General features: G+C 38.8%; 1 protein-coding gene across 4 annotated transcripts in view; it reads left to right on the top strand.

The window, feature by feature from the left end:
- Positions 1-20,378, top strand: part of MICU3 (mitochondrial calcium uptake family member 3) — a 146,073-nt gene that overhangs the window by 116,773 nt on the left and 8,922 nt on the right. For 3 of the 4 annotated variants that reach the window (XM_074951342.1, XM_074951344.1, XM_074951345.1), the window contains 2 exons: positions 9,202-9,310; positions 12,596-12,753. In XM_074951342.1, the coding sequence (XP_074807443.1) occupies positions 9,202-9,310; positions 12,596-12,753 (267 nt within the window). Of the gene's footprint in view, positions 1-9,201; positions 9,311-12,595; positions 12,754-20,302; position 20,378 lie in introns of all 4 variants that reach the window. The other variant, XM_074951343.1, reaches the window with a different exon arrangement.

Genomic DNA, 20,378 nt, shown 5'->3' with positions numbered 1-20,378 from the left:
GGTAGTGATCGATCTATCAGGAATGATTTATCGCGTCTCATCTAGATGCGATAAATCGATCCCCGAACGCACTCCCCGTCGACTCCGGAACTCCAGCTTGCAAGAGGCGGAAGTGGTCAACGCACCGCCGACCTCACAGCCAGGTAAGTCGACCTAAGATACACCAACTTCAGCTATGCTATTCGCGTAGCTGAAGTTGCATATCTTAGGTCAACCCCCACAGTGTAGACCAGGGCCTAGTTCCATTGAAGTCAATGGGAGTTTTGTCATTGACTTCAGTGGCACCCAGATTTCACCTTAAGTATCTTTGATGATCTACTTTGCGTCTTCTGTTTTACAAAATCTATACTGAATGACACAGTATTTAATTTGTTAAATGTGTAGAGTTAAATAACAAGGAACCATGACAGGGGAATTATCCAGTAATTATTTTCGAGGTGTTTAAAGACAGTGGCTTAAGACTATATTAAACCTTCAGTTTAAACAACAATATGCTAGTGCTGTAAGGAAATAATACTGAGGATTTTCAGCTTTAGTGAAAAATCACATTTTTTCTGACTTTTTCTCTCTGCTACCATCTGAATATCACCTTTTCAAAAACAATATTGACACTCTTTATCTAGTTCTATAATAGTCTTAATAGTGGGTCATTTGTAGATAGCCATTGATGAGTGAGTGTTTCTTATCAGTGGCTGAAGAGATATTTTGAAAGAATTTGTGAACTAAGAACAATAAAGAACATTAGGTAGTTAATCCTTCATTATTTAGCAACAAATGTGTTGTCAGTAGTGTATCTGAGCAATAGAAAAATCTAGTGGTAGCTGAATGCATCAGTGCAAATCAATAGAGCTTGTGTTACAAGTACCCCTTAGAGCATGGGATGTTTTGGATATATTTCTTCTACTTGTGTTTATAGAAGGATCAGGTTAATATGTCCTTGCAAACATCTGACTTTGTTTAAAATGGCTACACATTTTGATAGTATTGACAGTTCCGCTTGTGGAACTAAAAGCAGTAAGTATGCTTTGGGAATTACCTTAATTTGTTAGTCTGAAAAAACAAACCATTAAAATATCATAAAATAGCTAGGACATTTAAAAATTAAAATTAAAACAAAATGCTGAATGTAAAACAAGTTATATTTATAACAGGTAAGCACACAAAAATGAATGTTATTATAGTTTATGTGAGACACAGCAATTGCTCTGTGTGCGATGTCACAACCCTTACTCAGCTGTACAAGGAAGTAAGGTTACTCACCTGTTACTCTTCCCACTCTCACTCTTATTCCCTGGGGTGGAAAGCATGAGGAGCCCTTGCTCTGCACACTCACCCACTTGCCAGCCAGAGTAGCTGACTTGGTACATGACACAGGAGGAGCAATCTGCTTGATAAAAAGGGGTGAAGAAATTCACTCCCTAGATCAAGGGGGAGCAGAGAAGAAATTCTTACTTTCCAAGAAACAGTTTATTCTCTGGTCTGCTTCTAGGGCAATGCAGCTACTCACTGCCCCTTTCTCGGGGTACAAACTAGTCCTGTGTGGGCCCAGTTCTAAATATGAGCCACTATTTGAAAGCCTTTGCAATGCAATAGAAATGGATTTTGCTTCAGTATGTTATTGTTTTTTCTGCTGTGTGCCAGATGTATTTTGTTGTTGAAGTCAAATCTTATGTATACGGGTGAAGAATTGTTTGGAAAAACAGACGTTTGTTGTTAAAATTCTTTATTTTATTTTTAATAGCCACAATAATATATATAGCACAAAGGTAGTGGAAAATAATGGCACACAATCATAGATATAGAGATACACATGTATATAACTGTATAAGGTGACAGTTTAGTTTAAAAGAAAAGATCTGTATTTGTATTGATTTATACATAAGAAATACTCTTTGAAGTTCAGTATCTCACTTCTCGAATGTCAGTTTTGGGTGGGAAAAGTCTTTAACTCAGTAGGTTCCCTTCCTTCTCTTGGCTGTGCTCTGTATCAGAACCATGAGCCCGGGAAACTACCTTGTCAGCCCACATGTCCCCGATAAGTTTTCTTTTCTGGCTAGTAAACTCTATCATCCAAATGAGAACTTACGCACATGTTAGTTCTAGGTCTTCCCTGTCCCTTCATATAATTCCCATAATTCTAAAAGCAATATGCTGGGCTACATCTCAGTTTTCTACAGTTACATACTAGTGATTCTGAAAATATGCACTCGTGACTGTAGCTAAAGTAACTCCTTAGAATAGGGCTCACAGATATTCTGCAGACTTTCGAAAATGCGCCTTAGGTGTCTAAGTCATTAGGTCCTTTAAAAAATTTTAACCTTTATGACTGATGTCTTATTTAGCATTATAATATTAGGTCTTCACTATTGCAAAAACAGAATGTTTGATTATTATAAAATTCTCCAACAGTTAAGCAAAACGAAGAACTCAGTTTTCAAAGAAATGGCTCCAGACTGTTACACTGCTATATTCACACGGTTAGTCTTTTTGTGACTTTCTATATGCAGAAGCCCATAAGACAATGTAATGATCTTTTGGCTGACTACACTCATGTTGACACATTTGGCTGGCATGCTGCCTGCTCACAAGATGTTCTACTTTTGCTAACTAGGTGCCAAATACTGAGTCATTTAGACTGGCATTTTAATTACACTACAAATAGCAGCAGTTAAAGGAAGTTCCTCTTTTTAAGTGCCACATTCATGTCACAATCCACTTTGTTTGCTAAAAATACAATCTGCCCAGTGAAATGAAAATGTTTGCCTTCACTTTTACCTGGAAACTAAATAGGAACCTGGGAAATCCATTTAGATCATTTCACATGTCAAAATATATGCAGAATTAGATTATTACTCTTTTATAGATGGTCAGTTTTACAAAAAAATTATTTTAGAAACGGAAAAAGATATCCAACTCTGTATGTCCAGGACCCCTCCCTTTTTTTAGTTTAGTTTAATTTTTTCCTTTCTCTCTCTCTCTTTCTCCTTCCCCTCTTCCAGCTTTAAGGTGAGCTGTTGTAGCAAATATTGTGGGCCTGCTCTTGAGAGATACTGAGCATCTGGAACTGCAGTTGATTTCAGTGAAAGTTGTATTGTGCAGAGATCACACTATTTATTTTTATCGGCATTAATGCAAAAATTGTGGAGTACATGCACTTTACATGATCCTGGCCACACAGGGAGAATGACAAGATGTGAGAGATGCAGTTTAAATACGCCACAACTGTATTAACTCATCTGGGAACTACCCAGTAATAACCCTCACAGTGCATGTCATCATTCCTTCCTTAATCATTTCCACTTACATTTGGGGAGATCTGTTGTTAGCCCTCCCTGTTCCCAGCCCATTGCTGGGACCTTCCCTTCATAAGCGGGTTAAGGGACTGGGGAAAAGGGGTTGTCTCCCATCTGTGCCACATGGAGGAACCCCTTTCTCAGCTTCCTTGTGGATGCCTTCCCTGAAACTGGATTTGGAAATGGAGTTTTCAGAGAACCAGACCTCCTACAGAATGAATACTTGCACTGGGCACCCGTCACCTGTTAAGTTGTGACAGCTTGAACCATACCTCCTTACCTACCTGGCCAGGTCCCTGATCTGCTGTGGGAAAGATGAGAAAATCCACCCCACCTTGGCCAGTCTGTCAGTGAGGGTAAAATTCCTTCCCAGCTCCAAAAAAGGTGACTAGAGCAATGTCCACAGCAGACCATAATACCTGGTACTACTCTGATCCCATAGATGGGAGGGTAGGTGCTGCTGCTATGACATGAAAGAGGGCTTTGCCAAGAGAGAACAGAATATAAATACCCTCCCTCCCTCAAATGTGCATGGTCCAGAGGGTCACCTGAGTCCTTTTCGTCTGCTTCTGACTCAGGTGATACTTTTCCTCCCCTCCCCTCTTTCCCCCTTCTTTGGCCACAACTCCTTTTATTCCCAATGGCCAGATAAAATCCCTCTACATTCAAGGTTGTGGGGAGTACACTGGGATGATGGTGAGTGCCTTCTTCAGTCAAATCACATAAACCACTTGACCCTGAATATCAACTCCTACAAGGCAACAGTTTTCATGGCAGCTCAGCAGGTTGAAGCTGCAAAATGTACTGTGCATAGACCAATGGTTCTCTTAACCTTTTCCATATCAGGACATCCCCATTTAGACAGGGCTCCCTCCCATTTAGCAATATGGGAAGGGCAGGTTAGTCATTCACCTCCACTAGTTTGAGCTCGCTATAGCAAATCAGTTCCAGGCTCCACAATTTTAGCCAGAACTTCATGAGAAATTCCAGAGTTTCTAAATCAGCATAAACTTCAAATGTTCTCAGTCCACTCATGGGCAATTTTAGTTGCAGTGAAGATCAAATCTATCATAATTGTACATATTTATAATTAATTCTAGCTAATAGTAACTTAGAAGCATGTTATGCAAAGTTCAGTGATATTTTAATTCATGATTTGACTTGACAAATACAATTATCTTTTCTTTCATTTAAAACCAAACAAAATCCAACTTCAGTATAGCAGAAGACCTGAAAAATAATTCTCAGTGAGGTTGCACAGTAGCCAGATTGTAATTTTATTGCATTTTACTATTGGGGCTTAATCCATCTGAAAGCCTCTGTGATCTCTTTGGGTGTTTAAACCTCAGTGACTTTCAGATGATATTACCTCGTGAGACTGAGCCATTCAGCGGAATGGTTGGACTACTGCTGAAGCCAAATTAAAAAAGCAAAATGCAGCTCTGCAGCCACAAGTTGGGAAATTTATAGGAGTCAGAGAAATCATTGCAGTTCTGAGCAGTTCTCATAACATGTGTAACAGTCATGTACAGCTGTGGTTGGAGAGAGGGTTCAGCTCAGCAATTTATCCTCCATTGTTTTGGGATGTACAGATTTGTCTTTTTATGAGCTTTGGCCATAGTGGATGTGTGGATGACTTTGTTCATTTGTTGTGGGTAAGAAAATTAGGAAAGAAGTCAAAACGCTTTCTCCTTTGTCAACCCTGTCATTGTGATTTTGGTTTGTTAAATGGTTCGCTACTTTATTCCTGACGAGGGCCAGGGAGTGAGATTTGACCTCTTATCTCACCATCAACATTAATATTATCCTTTGAGAATCTGGATGGATGGGGCTATCTGAATACAAAGTGTACTGTATGCATGTTTAATGAATTTAGCCTGACCACAGTCATGCTGAAAACTAATACGCTACGAGTTTGTGACTCGTCCAGGAGGTACACAGGAAGTCTGAGAGAGAACCAGGAATAGCACCTACTTTCCTGATTCCAATGCCAGTTTCACTAGGATTGCTTACATGTGCGAGGGACCGCCTGTGCTTAATGTGTTGCAAGAATGGGCTGGTAAAGGCCTGAGGATGATATGAACTGCTTTCCCAGGTAAATCTAAAACATGAATAGAACTGGGGAAGTAAAACTGTTGCCCACTGTGGATAAAATCACCCACATATATGTGTAGATGTCCTGAACCCATCCAACATGATAATTTACATCATAGAATATCAGGGTAGGAAGGGACCTCAGGAGGTCATCTACTCCAACACCCTGCTCAAAGCAGGACCAATTCCCAATTTTTGGCCTAGATCCCTAAATGCCCCCCCTCAAGGATTGAGCTCACAACCCTGGGGTTAGCAGGCTAATGCGCAAACCACTGAGCTATCCCTCCCCCTGGCTAGGCAAAAGCCAAGACATTATTCTTAGGAAGGGTCATTGTGGCATGCTAATGAGATGTTTCACACTCCATCCCCTTCAGTTTCAAATGCCCTCTCCATCTGTAGAGAAGGAACCAGAGGAGGGTGAGAGAGAGATGAAGGCTTGCACCAGAAGCTAAGCTAAGTAGGTAGGCACTTTCTATTATTTGTGGGCCTACTAAGGTCTGCCAGAGTGAGCTCTATTGTTGCAAATATGATGATTTTCATAAAGTCAAACTGTTTTCAGGTATTTCTAGGACATGTTAACCTGATCCTTCTATAAATACAAATAGAAGAAATATATACAAAACATCCACTGACACCATTTCCCAGCTCCCCTGGCCTTTCCTCTCCTTGACTTGCCTATAAGACATCTCAAATTATTATTATTTGTATTACCATGGCATTTAGGAGCCATAGTTATGGACCAGGACCCTATTGTGCCAGGCACTATACAAACACAGAACAAAAAGATGATCCTTGCCTCACAGAGCTTACAATTTAAGTATAAGACTAGAAACAGATGGACATAGATGGATAAACAGGGGAGTACAGGAACTCCTCACTTAATGTTGTAGTTATGTTCCTGAAAAATGTGACTTTAAGCAAAACGATGTTAAGCGAATCCAATTTCTCCATAAGACTTAATGTAAATGAGGGGGTTAGGTTCCAGGGAAATTTTTTTCACCAGACAAAAGACTATATTATACACACACACACAGAGCACAAGTTTTAAACAAACAATTTAATACTGGTACACAGTGATGATGATTGTGAAGCTTGGTTGAGGTGGAGATGGGAGGACAGACAGAGACACACACTCTGTGTGTGTTTGAGAGCTGGAGATGCACATTTCCCCTTTAAGTATGAAGAGTGGGGTCAGACGTACTGTGCCTTGTTAATTAGATCAGCAAGCTGAGACCCAACCCAGCTGCTGCCTAAGGCAGCAGCTCCCTCCGTCAGTGTGTCCCCCCTGCTCTATGGAAGATGGGGTAAACAGAGTGCAGGAGCAGGGGGGAGGGCGACACCCTGACATTAGCCCCCCTCATCTTCCCCTGCGCCCCACACAGCAAGCAGGAGTCTCCAGGAACAGCTCCAAGGCAGAGGGCAGGAGCAGCACATGGCAGTAGGGGGAGGGACAGCTGAACTGCGGCAATTGATAGCCTGCTGAGCAGCTGCTGCACAGGGAACTTAGGGGAGCGGGGAGCTGATGGGGGGCTGCTGGTCCACCCTGGTTCCAAGCCCCCACCAGCTAGCTGCAATGGGCTGCTCTTCCTGCAAGCAGTGGACAAAGCAGGCGGCTGCCAAATGACGTTAGAAGGGAGCATTGCACAACTTTAAATGAGCCTGTTCCCTAATTGTCAGCAATGTAACAACGAAACAACATTAACCAGGATGACTTTAAGTGAGGAGTTCCTATACAAGGAAAGCGGGGTGACAATATTGCTCAGCATGATAGGCAGTGGCATAGCAGGCATCAAGTGTTTTGTAGGCATCACGGCTAAGGAGCATTTTAGAGGAAGATAATGAGAGAACTTTGCAGATGTGTATGGGAAGGAATAGCATGGGATAAAGCAAGAAGGTGCTTGTTTGAAAATTTAAAACGTGTGTGATGGAGGCTGGTATCATGGGCTGACTGAAGGTGGAAGCTGACCCCTCAATATTAAATGAAAGTTTATAGGATAGTATGGGGATAAGGGCCTTGAAAGTGAAGACAAGAAAGTTACATTTGATGCAATAGAGAAGGTTGAGCCAGTGAAGGGATGCAAAGAGAGGGGTAACATAGTCAAAGTGATGGGCTAGGAAAATGGTCTCAGTATTCTGAATGGAAATGAGTAGGAAAAGATTGTTTGTTGAGGCTAGAGAAAAGGATGTTGCAGTAATCAAGATGCAAGATCACGCAAGCGTGGATAAGTTTTAGCTGTGTGGATGGATAGGAAAGGCTGTATGGTAGAGATGTGATGCAGAAAGAACTTGCAAGATTTAGACATGGACTGGATTTGAAGACCTAGAGGGAGGTCTGAGTCAAACAGAGTTACAGTCCTGAATGACAGGTAGGATAATGGTTTTTCCACAGTAATTGAGAGAGGAGGTAACAGGGAGGGTTTTGGAGGGAAGATTAAGAAATCTGTTTTAGACATATTCAGCTTGAACTGACAGCTAGACATCCATGAACAGATGTTAGAGAAACAGGCCAAGATTTTAGTTTGCACAGCCACACACAGGTCCGGAGTAAAGAGGTACATCTGTGAATCATCAGCATGGAGATGGTAGTAGAATTTGTATTTGCAGTTGAGATTACCCAGTGATAAGGTGTAGAGGGAGAAGAGAAGGGGAGCAAGGACAGAACCCTATGGAGCCCCCAGAGAAAGCTGGAGGGCAGATGAGGAAAATTCTCCAAAGGACACACTGAAGGAGTGATTAGAGAGGTAGAAGGAGAACTAGGAGAGGACAATCATGGAAGTGAAGAGAGGACAAGACCTCAAGGAGAAGAGCATGATCAACAGTGGTGAAGGCATCTGAAAGGTCAGTGAGCATGAGGCTGGAGTACTGGTTCTGATTTAATCTTCCATAAAAGCTGAGATCAGGGGAGTCAATACATGCAGCAAGTAGTTGAGATCTCTTGTGGAGTGGGCCTGGGGTTTGAAGTTAGTGATCAGGGCTATAGATTTGGAGCCAAAACTAGAGAGGGAGCAGAAGAGCCAGTAAAAAAGAAAAAGAAAAATCATTGGTGCTCATTTAAAAACTGCACACCCAGCAGATTAATCAATGCTCAAATCCTGGCTATCACTCAGAACTTGTATTGCAAAGTAGAAGGAGCCCCTCCAGTATAAGCTTGGGAGCATCAGCTGAAGAAAGCTCAAGTATCTACAAATGTGAATATGTAAAAATTCACAGGAAAGAACTTAACTCAGACTCACAACATGTACTTATGAACTCATTCAGTGTATCTGTAACTATTTACCTGAAGAAGAGTTCTGTGTAAGCTCAAACGCTTGTCACTCTCACCAACAGAAGCTGGTCCAATATATTACTTCATTCACCTTGTATGTCTAATATCCTGGGTTAATATCCAACATGACTACAATAATACTGCATTCTGTTTATATATCTATATTCATGATGTATATATTAAACTGTGAAGATATTCCAATATTTATATCAAAGTACGTTAATGGTTACTTTATCATAATAATTTTCTTAGTTTAAGGGTTATGTTAATCAGTGAAACAACCTAACTGTAAGTTAATCTTTTTTCAGTGAAAATTAACTTCCTGTAGTTGTGACAAACATGCAAAAGTGCTATATCTGTAGGAACTCATGTCGGGACAAGTCTTGCTCTCATTGACGTCTGCTGCAAAATTCTCATTTATTGCAGTGGATGTCGGATATGTCCCTAAATGAAATAGCCATATGCAATCTTCTAACGTGTTTATTCACTTGTCATTTCTATTGATTATTCTAACAGTACTAATGCAAATTTGGTTCTTTTATTCAATAGGGTATCACATTTGATGAGTTCAGATCATTTTTCCAGTTTTTGAACAACCTAGAAGATTTTGCAATTGCAATGCAAATGTATAATTTTGCAAATCGTTCCATAGGACAAGGTGAGAATTATTACTTTTTTGTTAGTAAGTGATTAAAAACAGATCTTTTGTGCAACTTGCAGTCCTGCTCTTGTCCTAACAATTTTTCATCATAACTGGATATTACTAGGAAAATAGGATATAACTGTGTCACTGAGAGTTTACTTGATATTTGAAAATAAAAATACATCTGCTGTTTATCAGAAGATAGTGCTGTCTTTTTCACCACTTTCGGTGAACATTGTCATTTAAACAGATGCCATCAGTGCAAACTAATTTAATCATTCTTTTTCCTTCAAAAATTGAAAAATATTTAGTTGAATTTGATTAATACTAATTATTTCCTTATTTTGCTAATTCATGTTTTATTCATGTGTCTAGAGATCTGTTGTAATTTTAGAAGATATTATACATACAACTCATAGACTCATAGACTTTAAGGCCAGAAGAGACCATCGTGACCATCTGCTCTGGTCTCCTGCACATCATAGGCCACATAACTTCACCAACTACCTCTTGTAATAGATCCATAATCTCTGTCTGACTTACTGAAATCCTCAAATCATGATTTAAAGACTTCCAATTACAGAGAATTCACTATGTACTCTGCTTTAAACCAGCAAGTGACCTGTGCCCGATGCTTCAGAGGAAGGCAGAAAAACCCCAGGGTCTCTACCAGTCTGACCTGGGGGAAAATTCCTTCCTGACCCCAAATATGGCGATCAGTTGGACCCTGAGAATGTTGGCAAGACCCACCAGACAGACACCTGGGAAAGAATTCTCTGTAGTAGAGCCCTCCCCATCTATTGCCCTATCTATGACCATTGGGGATATTTGCTATTAGCAGTTACAGATGGACCGCATGCCAATGTAGGCAATCTCGTCATACCAACCCCTCCATAAATTTTTCAAGCTCAGTCTTGAAGCCAGTTAGGTTTTTTGCCCCCACTGCTCCCATTGGAAGACTGTTCCAGAACTTCACTCCTCTGATGGTTACAAACCTTCATCTAATTTCAAGCCTCAGCTTGTTGATGGCCAGCTTATATCCATTTTTGTACTTGTGTCAACATTGGCACTTAATTTAAATAACTCCTCTCCCTCCCTGGGATTTATCCTTTGATGTATTTATAGAGAGCAATCATATCTCCCTTCAGCCTGTGTTTGGTTTGGCTAAATAAGCCAAGCTCCTTGTAGCTCCTCTCATTAGTAGGTTTTCCATTCCTCTGATCATCCTAGTAGTCCTCTGCACCTGTTCCAATTTGAATTCATCTTTCTTAAACATAGGAGGCCAGAACATCACACAGTGTTTCAGAGGTCTCACTAGTGCCTTGTATAATGGCAATAACACTTCCCATCTCTACTGGAAATACCTCGCCTGATGCATCCTAGGATTGCATTAACATTTTTCACAGCTTCATCATAATGGCAGCTCACAGTCATCCTGTGATCAATCAATACATACAGGTCTTTCTCCTCCTCTGTCACTTCCAACTGATACGTCCCCAGCATATTATCAAAAATGCTTGTTTTTAGTCCCTAAGTATGTGACCTTGCACTTCGCACTATTAAATTTCATCCCATTTCTATTACTCCAGCTTTCAAGGTCATCCAGCTCTTGTATAATATTCTAGTTCTCCTCCATACTGGCAGTACCTCTCAACTTTGTGTCATCCACGAATTTTATTAGTACACTCCAACTTTCTGTGCCAAGGTCATGAATGAAAATGTTAAATAAGATTGGTCCCAACACCGATCCCTGACAAACTCCACTAGTGACCTCCCTCCAGCCTGACAGTTCATCTTTAAGCATGTCCTGCTGGAGTCTCCCCTTTCATCAGTTCCTTATCCACCTTTCAGTTCTCATATTAATCTACATCTTCGCCAGTTTAATAATTTCCCATGTGAAACTGCATCAGATGCCTTATTGAAATCCAAGTAGATTAGATATACTGCATTTCTTTTGTCTAAAAAATCAGTTATCTTCCCAAAGAAAGAGCTCAGATTGGTCTAGCATGATCTACCTTTTATAAAATCTTGTATTTTATTCCAGTTACCTTTTGCTTCTATATCCTTAACTACTTTCTCTTTCAAAATTTGTTCCAGTCCCTTGTATACAGTTGAGGTCAAACTAATGGGCTTATAGTTTCCTGGTTCGCTTTTTTCCCCTTTCTTAAAAATAGGTACTATATTAGCGATTCTCCAGTAATAGGGTAGGACCCCCAATTTTACAGATTCATTAACTCCCCTCTATACCGGGCCTCCATTAATATTGTCCTCAAATAATTTTTATAATCTCATTTCATTTGTTAAAGGAAATACATACATAAGTGTAGATTTGGCCTTGTATTTGCAATACTTACAACTTTCAAACAGGTTTCAGAGTAGCAGCCATGTTAGTCTGTATTCGCAAAAAGACAAGGAGTACTTGTGGCACCTTAGAGACTAGCAAATTTGTTTGAGCATAAGCTTTCGTGAGCTACAGCTCACTTCATCGGATGCATTCAGTGGAAAATACAGTGGGGAGATTTATATACATAGAGAACATGAAACAACGGGTGTTACCATACACACTGTAACGAGAGTGATCACTTAAGGTGAGCTATTACCAGCAGGAGAGCAGGGCAGGGGAAAAAACTTTTTGTAGTGATAATCAAGGTACACATGTTAGGTGGTGTACCAAGTTTGGAGGTGAAAGACTGAGCCTGATCAGAAGCAGATACTTCTGAGTATATTTAGAAGCAATTTTTCAGTTGCTTATAACTTTATGATGCAATCAACTGTTCAAGTTTATGAAACATGCACCCCCTTATATATAGTACAAGCATAATATAGTGCATCAGATCTCTGTTATGATACACTTTCCAATTATGTGATTACACACAATATAATATATTTTGTAAATTGCAATCTATGAACTAAATTCTCTGCTGGTGTAAATTAATGGATTTCAATTAATCTGCACCAGTTTTCACCAATGAAGAATCTGAGACTATTTTTTTTTCCTATACAACTTTCGATAGTCAAGTATATATAAAATCATCTGTAATCATGTAACTAAAGACAGTATGGCAGAGCTGAGAAATTCAACTGTAATTTGCACATATCCTTACTTTTGACTGCTTAAATGTGCAAACATAACTTAGCAATAACATCATTTTTGCATTTCATTACATATAGTTCACTAGGAAAGTTTATGCTGAAGATGGTATATCACATCATGTAAGCTTTTATGATATATCCAGAAATTAAAACACCTAATATGACTTCTGTGTTTTACTTTTTTCTTTTGATGTATTGTTTACATAGATGAATTCAAGCGTGCTGTGTATGTAGCTACAGGCCTGAAGCTTTCAGCACATTTGGTGAACACAGTCTTCAAGATCTTTGATGTTGACAGAGATGACCAGCTGAGTTATAAAGAATTTATTGGCATTATGAAGGACAGATTGAATCGAGGGTTCAGGGTAAGAATGTTAATATTACCTTTATTTTAATTGACTCAGTATTGCCAAAGTAGTGAAAGTAGCCTGTGAACTAACAGCTAATTAAATCTTTATATTTTGAAAGACTTAGGAAACAGTCTGGAAGATGAATCTCTTCCTGATTTGTAGAAGTTTGTTATTCTGGGAGAACCATAGATAGGGGATCAGGCTGTGCCTTTACAGTACGGGACCACCTCAGAAGTGCAGAGTGCTCTCCTGTACATGCTGCCGTTTCTCCTGGCTGGTGTGGAGTGGTTTAGGGATGGAGGTTTTAACGGGTACTGTGTTTGTGCCTGGACCATTGACAGGGAAGAAAGGAGGAAGGTGCCTTCCACCTCAGGCCTTGTGTATCTGTGCAAAGGCAGTTACTGACAATGGGTGTCTGCAACAGATACAGTTGATCAAGGTTTTAATTAGTGAAATTAACTATTAGTGAAATCATGCTGAGCATGATTAGCTGCAAGTGTAGCCATGGACCAAACTATATTTCTGTGTTCATCACCAGTTGTTAAGACTCTCTTTTCAGCAGCAGCTGTGGGGCTTGGAGTTTTTTGTTTGTTTTTGTATAAACAAGGTTATTGTGGCCCAAATCTCCTTTTTGATAATATAGGTCTGTATCTAGAAGATTTAAAGTCAACATTACAACACAGGAAGATTGGTAGAGAATAGGAAATCATTTGCTAAAAGCTGTTGAAGAAAATGAGCCTGTAAATTGACTTTAGAGCTTTGCCACAGGGCAAATCTGTAAAACTTACTGCTCTGTACTCTCTTCCCACTCCACCAGCAAAGGAAGGAAATTTTGGGAGTGTCAAAGTTTAAAGGAGAATTTTTAAATAACATTGGACAATTGGAACCTACACCTGAACATCATTGCATAGTGGTGTTTATGTGATTGCATAGCTATTTTGCTAGACTTATGAGTTGATTTGGGATTTAGAAATAATTTTAGAATTTATTTTTAAATGGAGCAGTTAGAAAAATTAATGCATCATTTTATGACCATATGAAGTCACACGTTTTTCTTACTGTTTTTATACAGCAATATCACAAATTATTTATTTAAATTTAGTTTTAAAATGTATTATGCTCTTTTCAAACTGACAATATAACCATTTAGATACAAGCTTTAAACTCACATATAAAGAGAGTACAGTACTTGTTAAATTGAAATTTGGTTTTGTTTTTTCATACTATTTTACGCACTGTATTACTCACTTTTAAAGTAGAATAGATTTCTAAATTGACTAATTAATGTGTAGAATGTCTTGTGTAGAAGGTGATGTTGAATCTCGTAGGTGACTTGGCTTTCTTTGTTGTATTTTGCCCCATGAAGAAAACATGTTGATGACATTCCTTCAGAAGCGGTGACACATATGTATTTCCTGCTGATGCTCAAACCATAATTTTTTTTCCTGATAGTGTGGAAGTATAGTTGTTTTATAACCATTAGAAGATGTTTAACTGCATGATTAACTATGTTAACTAATTGTAAATGTAAAAAGAAAAAAGAAAAGGAGTACTTAAATGTGTCGTATATGTTAACTTAAGCAGTGCATAGAGTAGTTACTAAATAATTGTTGTGAATATGGAGTATATGTATGCTTCTTTTTAACATTATTAAAAAGCAGGACAGAAATCAAATATAAGCTTTAAAAGTCATCTTCGTCAGACACTATTTTGCTTTCCATATACCATGCTTTCCTTATAGGCAACTTGAAAAACTCTTGGTTCACAAAATAGGGAGTGTACTGCACACACTAAGCTAGATTGTGATATCTTTACTCAGGCTGAGTGGCACCTTACTCCACAAGTGATCCCATTGGTTTCAGTAGAACTACTCTAGGAATCAGGTGCTACTCACTGTGTGTAAGGGTATCAAAATTTGGTCCCATACTACACGGACAACAATGATATAGTCACTTTTATTTTTTCATTTTATTTATTTATTTTTCTTACAATGGTTATAACTACCCATTGCCTTGTCATATGATTCCTAAAAATATATTATTTCCCCGGGAGAGTAAAACTCCAGGACACACTCAGAAATAAACTTCATGGTACGAGTATCTGTTTTTAGCAAGGTTTCAGAAATAATACAGAAAACATGTCAGCATCCACCATGGGTAAGTAATGGTGTCTGTTGTACACCTCTTGCAAAACTCTCTCTTTTTTTTTTTTAATAAAGTCTAATAAAACACAAACAAACATTACTGAGTTACAGAACGTAAAGGAAAAAGGGCATAGCATGTAGTGCCTTACTGCTTCTTAAGTGCCCAAATTGGCAGGAAGTATCTATGATCTTTCAAGCTGCAGAAGGTTGCAGATATCGCCTCTGTAGCCAGGATAATTTCTTTCCAACTAATTTGACCTTGCAGAATTATACAGTATTTATTATTGGCAAAGCAGGTACAGTGTAACTCTTTAACCATGATTATAGTCACATTTATAGTGTGCTGAAGCAGTCGTCTCATGCTAAACTGAAATTAACATATAAGTAACAAAGCTAAGGGATGGTAGGAGGGAAAACAGCACAATTAAGATAATAGATTTCAAGAAGTCAGACTTTAGCAAACTCAGGGAGTTGGTAGGTAAGACCATGGGAAGCAAGTCTAAAGGGAAAAACAGTTCAAGAGAGCTGGCAGATTTTCAAAGAGACATTATTAACAGCACAAGAGCAAACTATCCCACTGCGTAGGAAAGATAGAAAGTATGGCAAGAGACCACCCTGGCTTAACCAGGACATCTTCAATGCTCTGAAACTCAAGGTCTTACAAAAAGTGGAAACTAAATCAAATTACAAAGGATGAATAGAAACAAACAACGCAAGCAAGTGGTGACAAAATTAGAAAGGTCAAGGCACAAAATGAGTTTAAATTAGCTAGAGACATAAAGGGTAACAAGAAAACATTCTACAAATACATTAGAAGCAAGAGGAAGACCAAGGATAGGGTAGGTCTGTTAATTCAGTGTGTGGGGGGGGAACAATAACAGAAAATATGGAACTGGTAGAAGTGCTAAATGACTTTCATGTTTCAATTTTCACCAAAAAGTTTAGTAGCAATTGGACATCTAACTTAATGAATGCCCGTGAAAATTAAGCAAGATCAGAGGCTAACATAGGGAAAGAACAAGTTAAAAATTACTTAGACAAGTTAGATGTCTTCAAGTCACCAGAGCCTGATGAAATACATTCTAGAATACTCAAGAAGCTGACTAAGGAGATAGCTGAGTCATTAGCAATTATCTTTGAAAAGTCATGGAGTATAGGACAGATTCCAGAGGATGGGAAAAGGGCAAACATAGTGCCCATCTATAAAAAGGGAATAAGGACAACCCGGGGAATTACAGACCAATCAGTACCCAGAAAGATAAAGGAGCAAATAATTAAGCAATCAATTTGAAGAAACCTAGAAGATGGAACCTAGTCAGCATGGATTTGTTAAGAACAAATCATGTCAAACCAACCTAATAGCTTTCTTTGACAGGCTAACAAGGCGTGTGGATGGGGGGAAGTGGTAGGTGTGGTATATCTTGACTTTAGTAAGGCTTTTGATACTGTCTTGTTTGATCTTCTCATAAACAAACTAGGGAAATACAACCTAGATGGAGCTACTATAAGGTGGGTGCATAACTGGTTGGAAAACCATTCCCAGAGAGTCGTTATCAGTGGCTCACAGTCAAGCTGAAGGGCATATCAAGTGGGATCCCGTAGGGATCAGTTCTGGGTCTGGTTCTGTTCAGTGTCTTCATCAGTGATTTTGATAATGGCATAGACAGTACACTTATAAAGTTTGCAGACGATACCAAGCTGGGAGGGGTTGCTAGTGCTTTGGAGGATAGGATTAAAATTCAAAATGATTTGGACAAACTGGATAAATGGTAGGGTGAAATTCAATAAGGACAAGTGCAATGTACTCCACTTAGGAATGAACAATCAGTTACACACATACAAAATAGGAAACAACTGCCTAGGAAGGAGTACTGCAGAAAAGGATCTGGGGTCATAGTGGATCACAATCTAAATATGAGTCAACAGTGTAACACTGTTGCAGAAAAAAGCGAGTATCATTCTGCATTAGCAGGAGTGTTGTAAGCAAAACACAAGAAGTAATTCTTCCGCTCTATTCCACTCTGATTGGGCCTCAACTGATTACTGTGTCAAGTTCTGGGGGCTACATTTCAGGAAAGATGTGGACAAATTGGGGAAAGTCCAGAGAAGAGCAACAAAAATGATTAAAAGTCTAGAAAACATGATCTGTGAGGGAAGATTGAAAAAACTGGGTTTGTTTAGTTTGAACAAGGGAAGACTGAGGGGGAACATGATAACAGTTTTCAAGTATGTAAAATGTTGTTACCAGGAGGGAGAAAAATTGTTCTCCTTAATGTCTGAGGCTAGGGCAAGAAGCAATGGACTTAAAATGCAGCAAGGTAGGTTTAAATTGAACATTAGGAAAAACTGCCTAACTTTCAGGGTGTTCAAGCACAGGAATAAATTGCCTAGGGACGTTGTGAAATCTCCATCATTGTACATTTTGAAGACCAGATTAAACAAACACTAGGGATGTCAGGGATGGTCTAGGTAATGCTTAATCCTGCCTTGAGTTCTGGGGACTGGACTAGAAGACCTCTCGATTCTAGAAGACCTTCCAGTCCTAAGATTCAGTGAAGTGGTTTCTTAATAAATATAATGATGTGTTAAGTCCATAGCAAGTTTTGCAAATTCCATTTGCTAAGAACATACTATAAGAAAGGACATACTGGGTGAGACTAATAGCCCTCTAGCCCAGTATCCTCTCTTCTGACAGTGGCCGGAACTAGATGCTCCAAAGTAAATGAACAGAACAGGGCAATTATCAAGTGATCCATCCGCTGTCATCCCCAGACCATGGGGGTTGCGTCCATGAACAGCTTGGCTAAGAGCCACTGATGGACCTATCCTCCATGAACATATGTAATTCTTTTTTTAATCCAGTTATACTTCTGTCTTTCATATAAGCTCCTGGCAATGAGTTTGACAGTTTGACTGTGCATTGTGTGAACAAGTACTTCCTTTTGTTTGTTTTAAACCTGCCTATTCGTTTCATTGGGTGACCTCCCTTGGTTCTTGTGTTATGTGAAGGGGTAAATAACACTTCCCTATTCACTTTCTCCATGCCATTCATGATTTTATAGACCTCTAAGATATTCCCCCTTAGTCATCTCTTTTCTAAACTGAACAGTCCCAGTCTTTTTTATCCCTCCTCATATGGAAGTTGTTCCATACCCCTAATCATTTTAGTTGCCCTTTTCATAGACTTTAAGACTTTAAGGGACCATTATGATCATCTAGTCTGACCTCCTGCACAACGCCGGCCACAGAATCTCACCCACCCACTGCTGTAACAAACCTCTGACCTATGTCTGAGATATTGAAGTCCTCAGCTTGTGGTTTCAAGACTTCAAGGTGCAGAGAATCCTCCAGCAAGTGACCTGTGCCCCATGCTGCAGAGGAAGGCAAACCCTCCCCCCACCCCTTCCAGGGCCTCTGCCAATCTGCCCTGGAGGAAAATTCCTTCCCGACCCCAAATATGGTGATCAGCTAAACCCTGAGCATGTGGGCAAGACTCACCAGCCAGACACCCAGGAAAGAATTCTCTGTAGTAACTCAGATCCCACCCTATCTAGTGTCCCATCACAGGGCATTGGGCATATTTACCTCTAATAGTCAAAGATCCCATCATACCATCCCCTCCATAAATTTCTCTGTACTTTTTCCAATTCCAATACACCTTTTTTGAGATGGGCTAACCAGAACTGCAGCCAGAATTCAAGGTGTGGGCATACATGGATTTATATAGTGGCATTACGATATTTTCTATCATATTGTGGATCCCTTTCCTAATGGTTACTAACATTCTGTTTGTTAGCTTTTATGGATAAAAGAAGACTAATAGCTTCTGCTGATACAATATTTTATATCTGCAGAGAAGTATTTGGCTGGTCAAACTTAATGAAGATCAAATTTCAATTTATAAAGTCCAGATGCAGTGTTTTAATATTTTAATGTGAAATACCATACATCCATACACCCTCATAAGTCGCATCAGTCTTTGTTATTAGTTAAAAATATCTATTAAGAAAAAGTAGTAGAAACTAAATAACAGCAGGCATCTGTTTGGAGTGTGGCTTTTCTAGATGGCATTTCTTTTATGTATAATGTAAATAATACAATTATTATTGCAATTATAGGTGATTCCCTACAATCAGAGACCCTAGAAGTATGCTAGCTTCTCATGTTAGTTATAAAACCCTGCAGTTTTTACTGTAGTTTTTCATAATGGCCAAGTAAGCTTCAGTTTGCTACATTTTAGAGACCCTGCAATTGTACCTTTTGAATTGACATGTCATGTGACTGTTTTGACATAGTAATGATGATTAATAAAAGTAAAAAATCCTCTTCACTCTGAGTGCTGCCTTGAAAGGAAAAATAATATTCTGTTCTTTTGATTAGTTGTTAGAGCAATATTTCCTAATAATTGAGATTATTTAAAAAGTCTGTTTTATTGGGGATGTTTTGCCTGAAAGAAGCTTATGGTTATTACAATGAATAGTAAGTATTTTAGCACAAAGTGTTCTGTGGCCACATTAAGCCTGAATAAAGCAAGTGCACTTAATAAAGCACGAGGCTAAATGAAACTGGAATTCTAAAAAGATTCTGCCAGGACTGTAGGTTTTGCTCTATAAAAGGGATCATTCACTTGAATGTCAGTTAAAGGACAGAAAGTTATGGGGTTGGAGAGAGGACCAGATACTAATCTTTATACAAAATTAACAAGTATACACAGTCATTTTCTCTTCCATTGTCTTACACTGTCTACTTGTCTAACTGGGTTACTTAACACTATAAATTAGATGTCTATAACAATTAAAACATTATGAAAACTAAATTTCCAGTACCTGCCTTCATAAATGGAATATTTAAGAAACTAGCATAGACATAAAACAGTTGAATGTCTAATAGGTTTTATATTATATAAAAGAATTTATATCTCTTTTTCAAGTATGGGACTTGACATTAAAAGAAAACTATTATAACCTGAGAGAGAGGGTTTAATTTGAAAACCGTTTTTGAGATAATCTGATGTATTTAACTGCCACCCAGTGGTCAGTCAGAATATTGCCATAGGTTTTTTGTTAAAAGCTTGTACAAATATTATGTAGTAGGAAGGCATAACAATGAAAACTGTTTTCCTTGTTTTTTGTTTGATTGAAGATAATGATTTTCATATATTTTATTTTTAAAACTGTAATGCTAAACCATTTCCCTCTCCTTTATAAATTTTATCTTCAATTACAATTCATTTGAAATATAAAGACTGAATGATAAAAAAAGTTTTACCTATAATTGACTATATACTCTGACTAACTTCTAGCTATTTGTCGTTTAATCCCCATTCTTTTGTATTTTCATGCCACTGTTGTCTTATGCTTACCTCTGGCTGCCTTCACATGTTGTCTGCATCTGCACACTTCTCCATCTTCTGCTCCACAGGGATATAAAACTGTACAGAGGTATACCACTTTCAAAGCCTGCGTGAAGAAGGAACTCTATAGCAGATAAGTTACGG

This window comes from Natator depressus, chromosome 4, assembly GCF_965152275.1.
Source record: "Natator depressus isolate rNatDep1 chromosome 4, rNatDep2.hap1, whole genome shotgun sequence".
NCBI classification, from domain to species: Eukaryota; Metazoa; Chordata; order Testudines; family Cheloniidae; genus Natator; species Natator depressus.
Note: the sequence above shows the minus strand (reverse complement) of the source record. Positions and strands in the feature narration are given on the sequence as shown.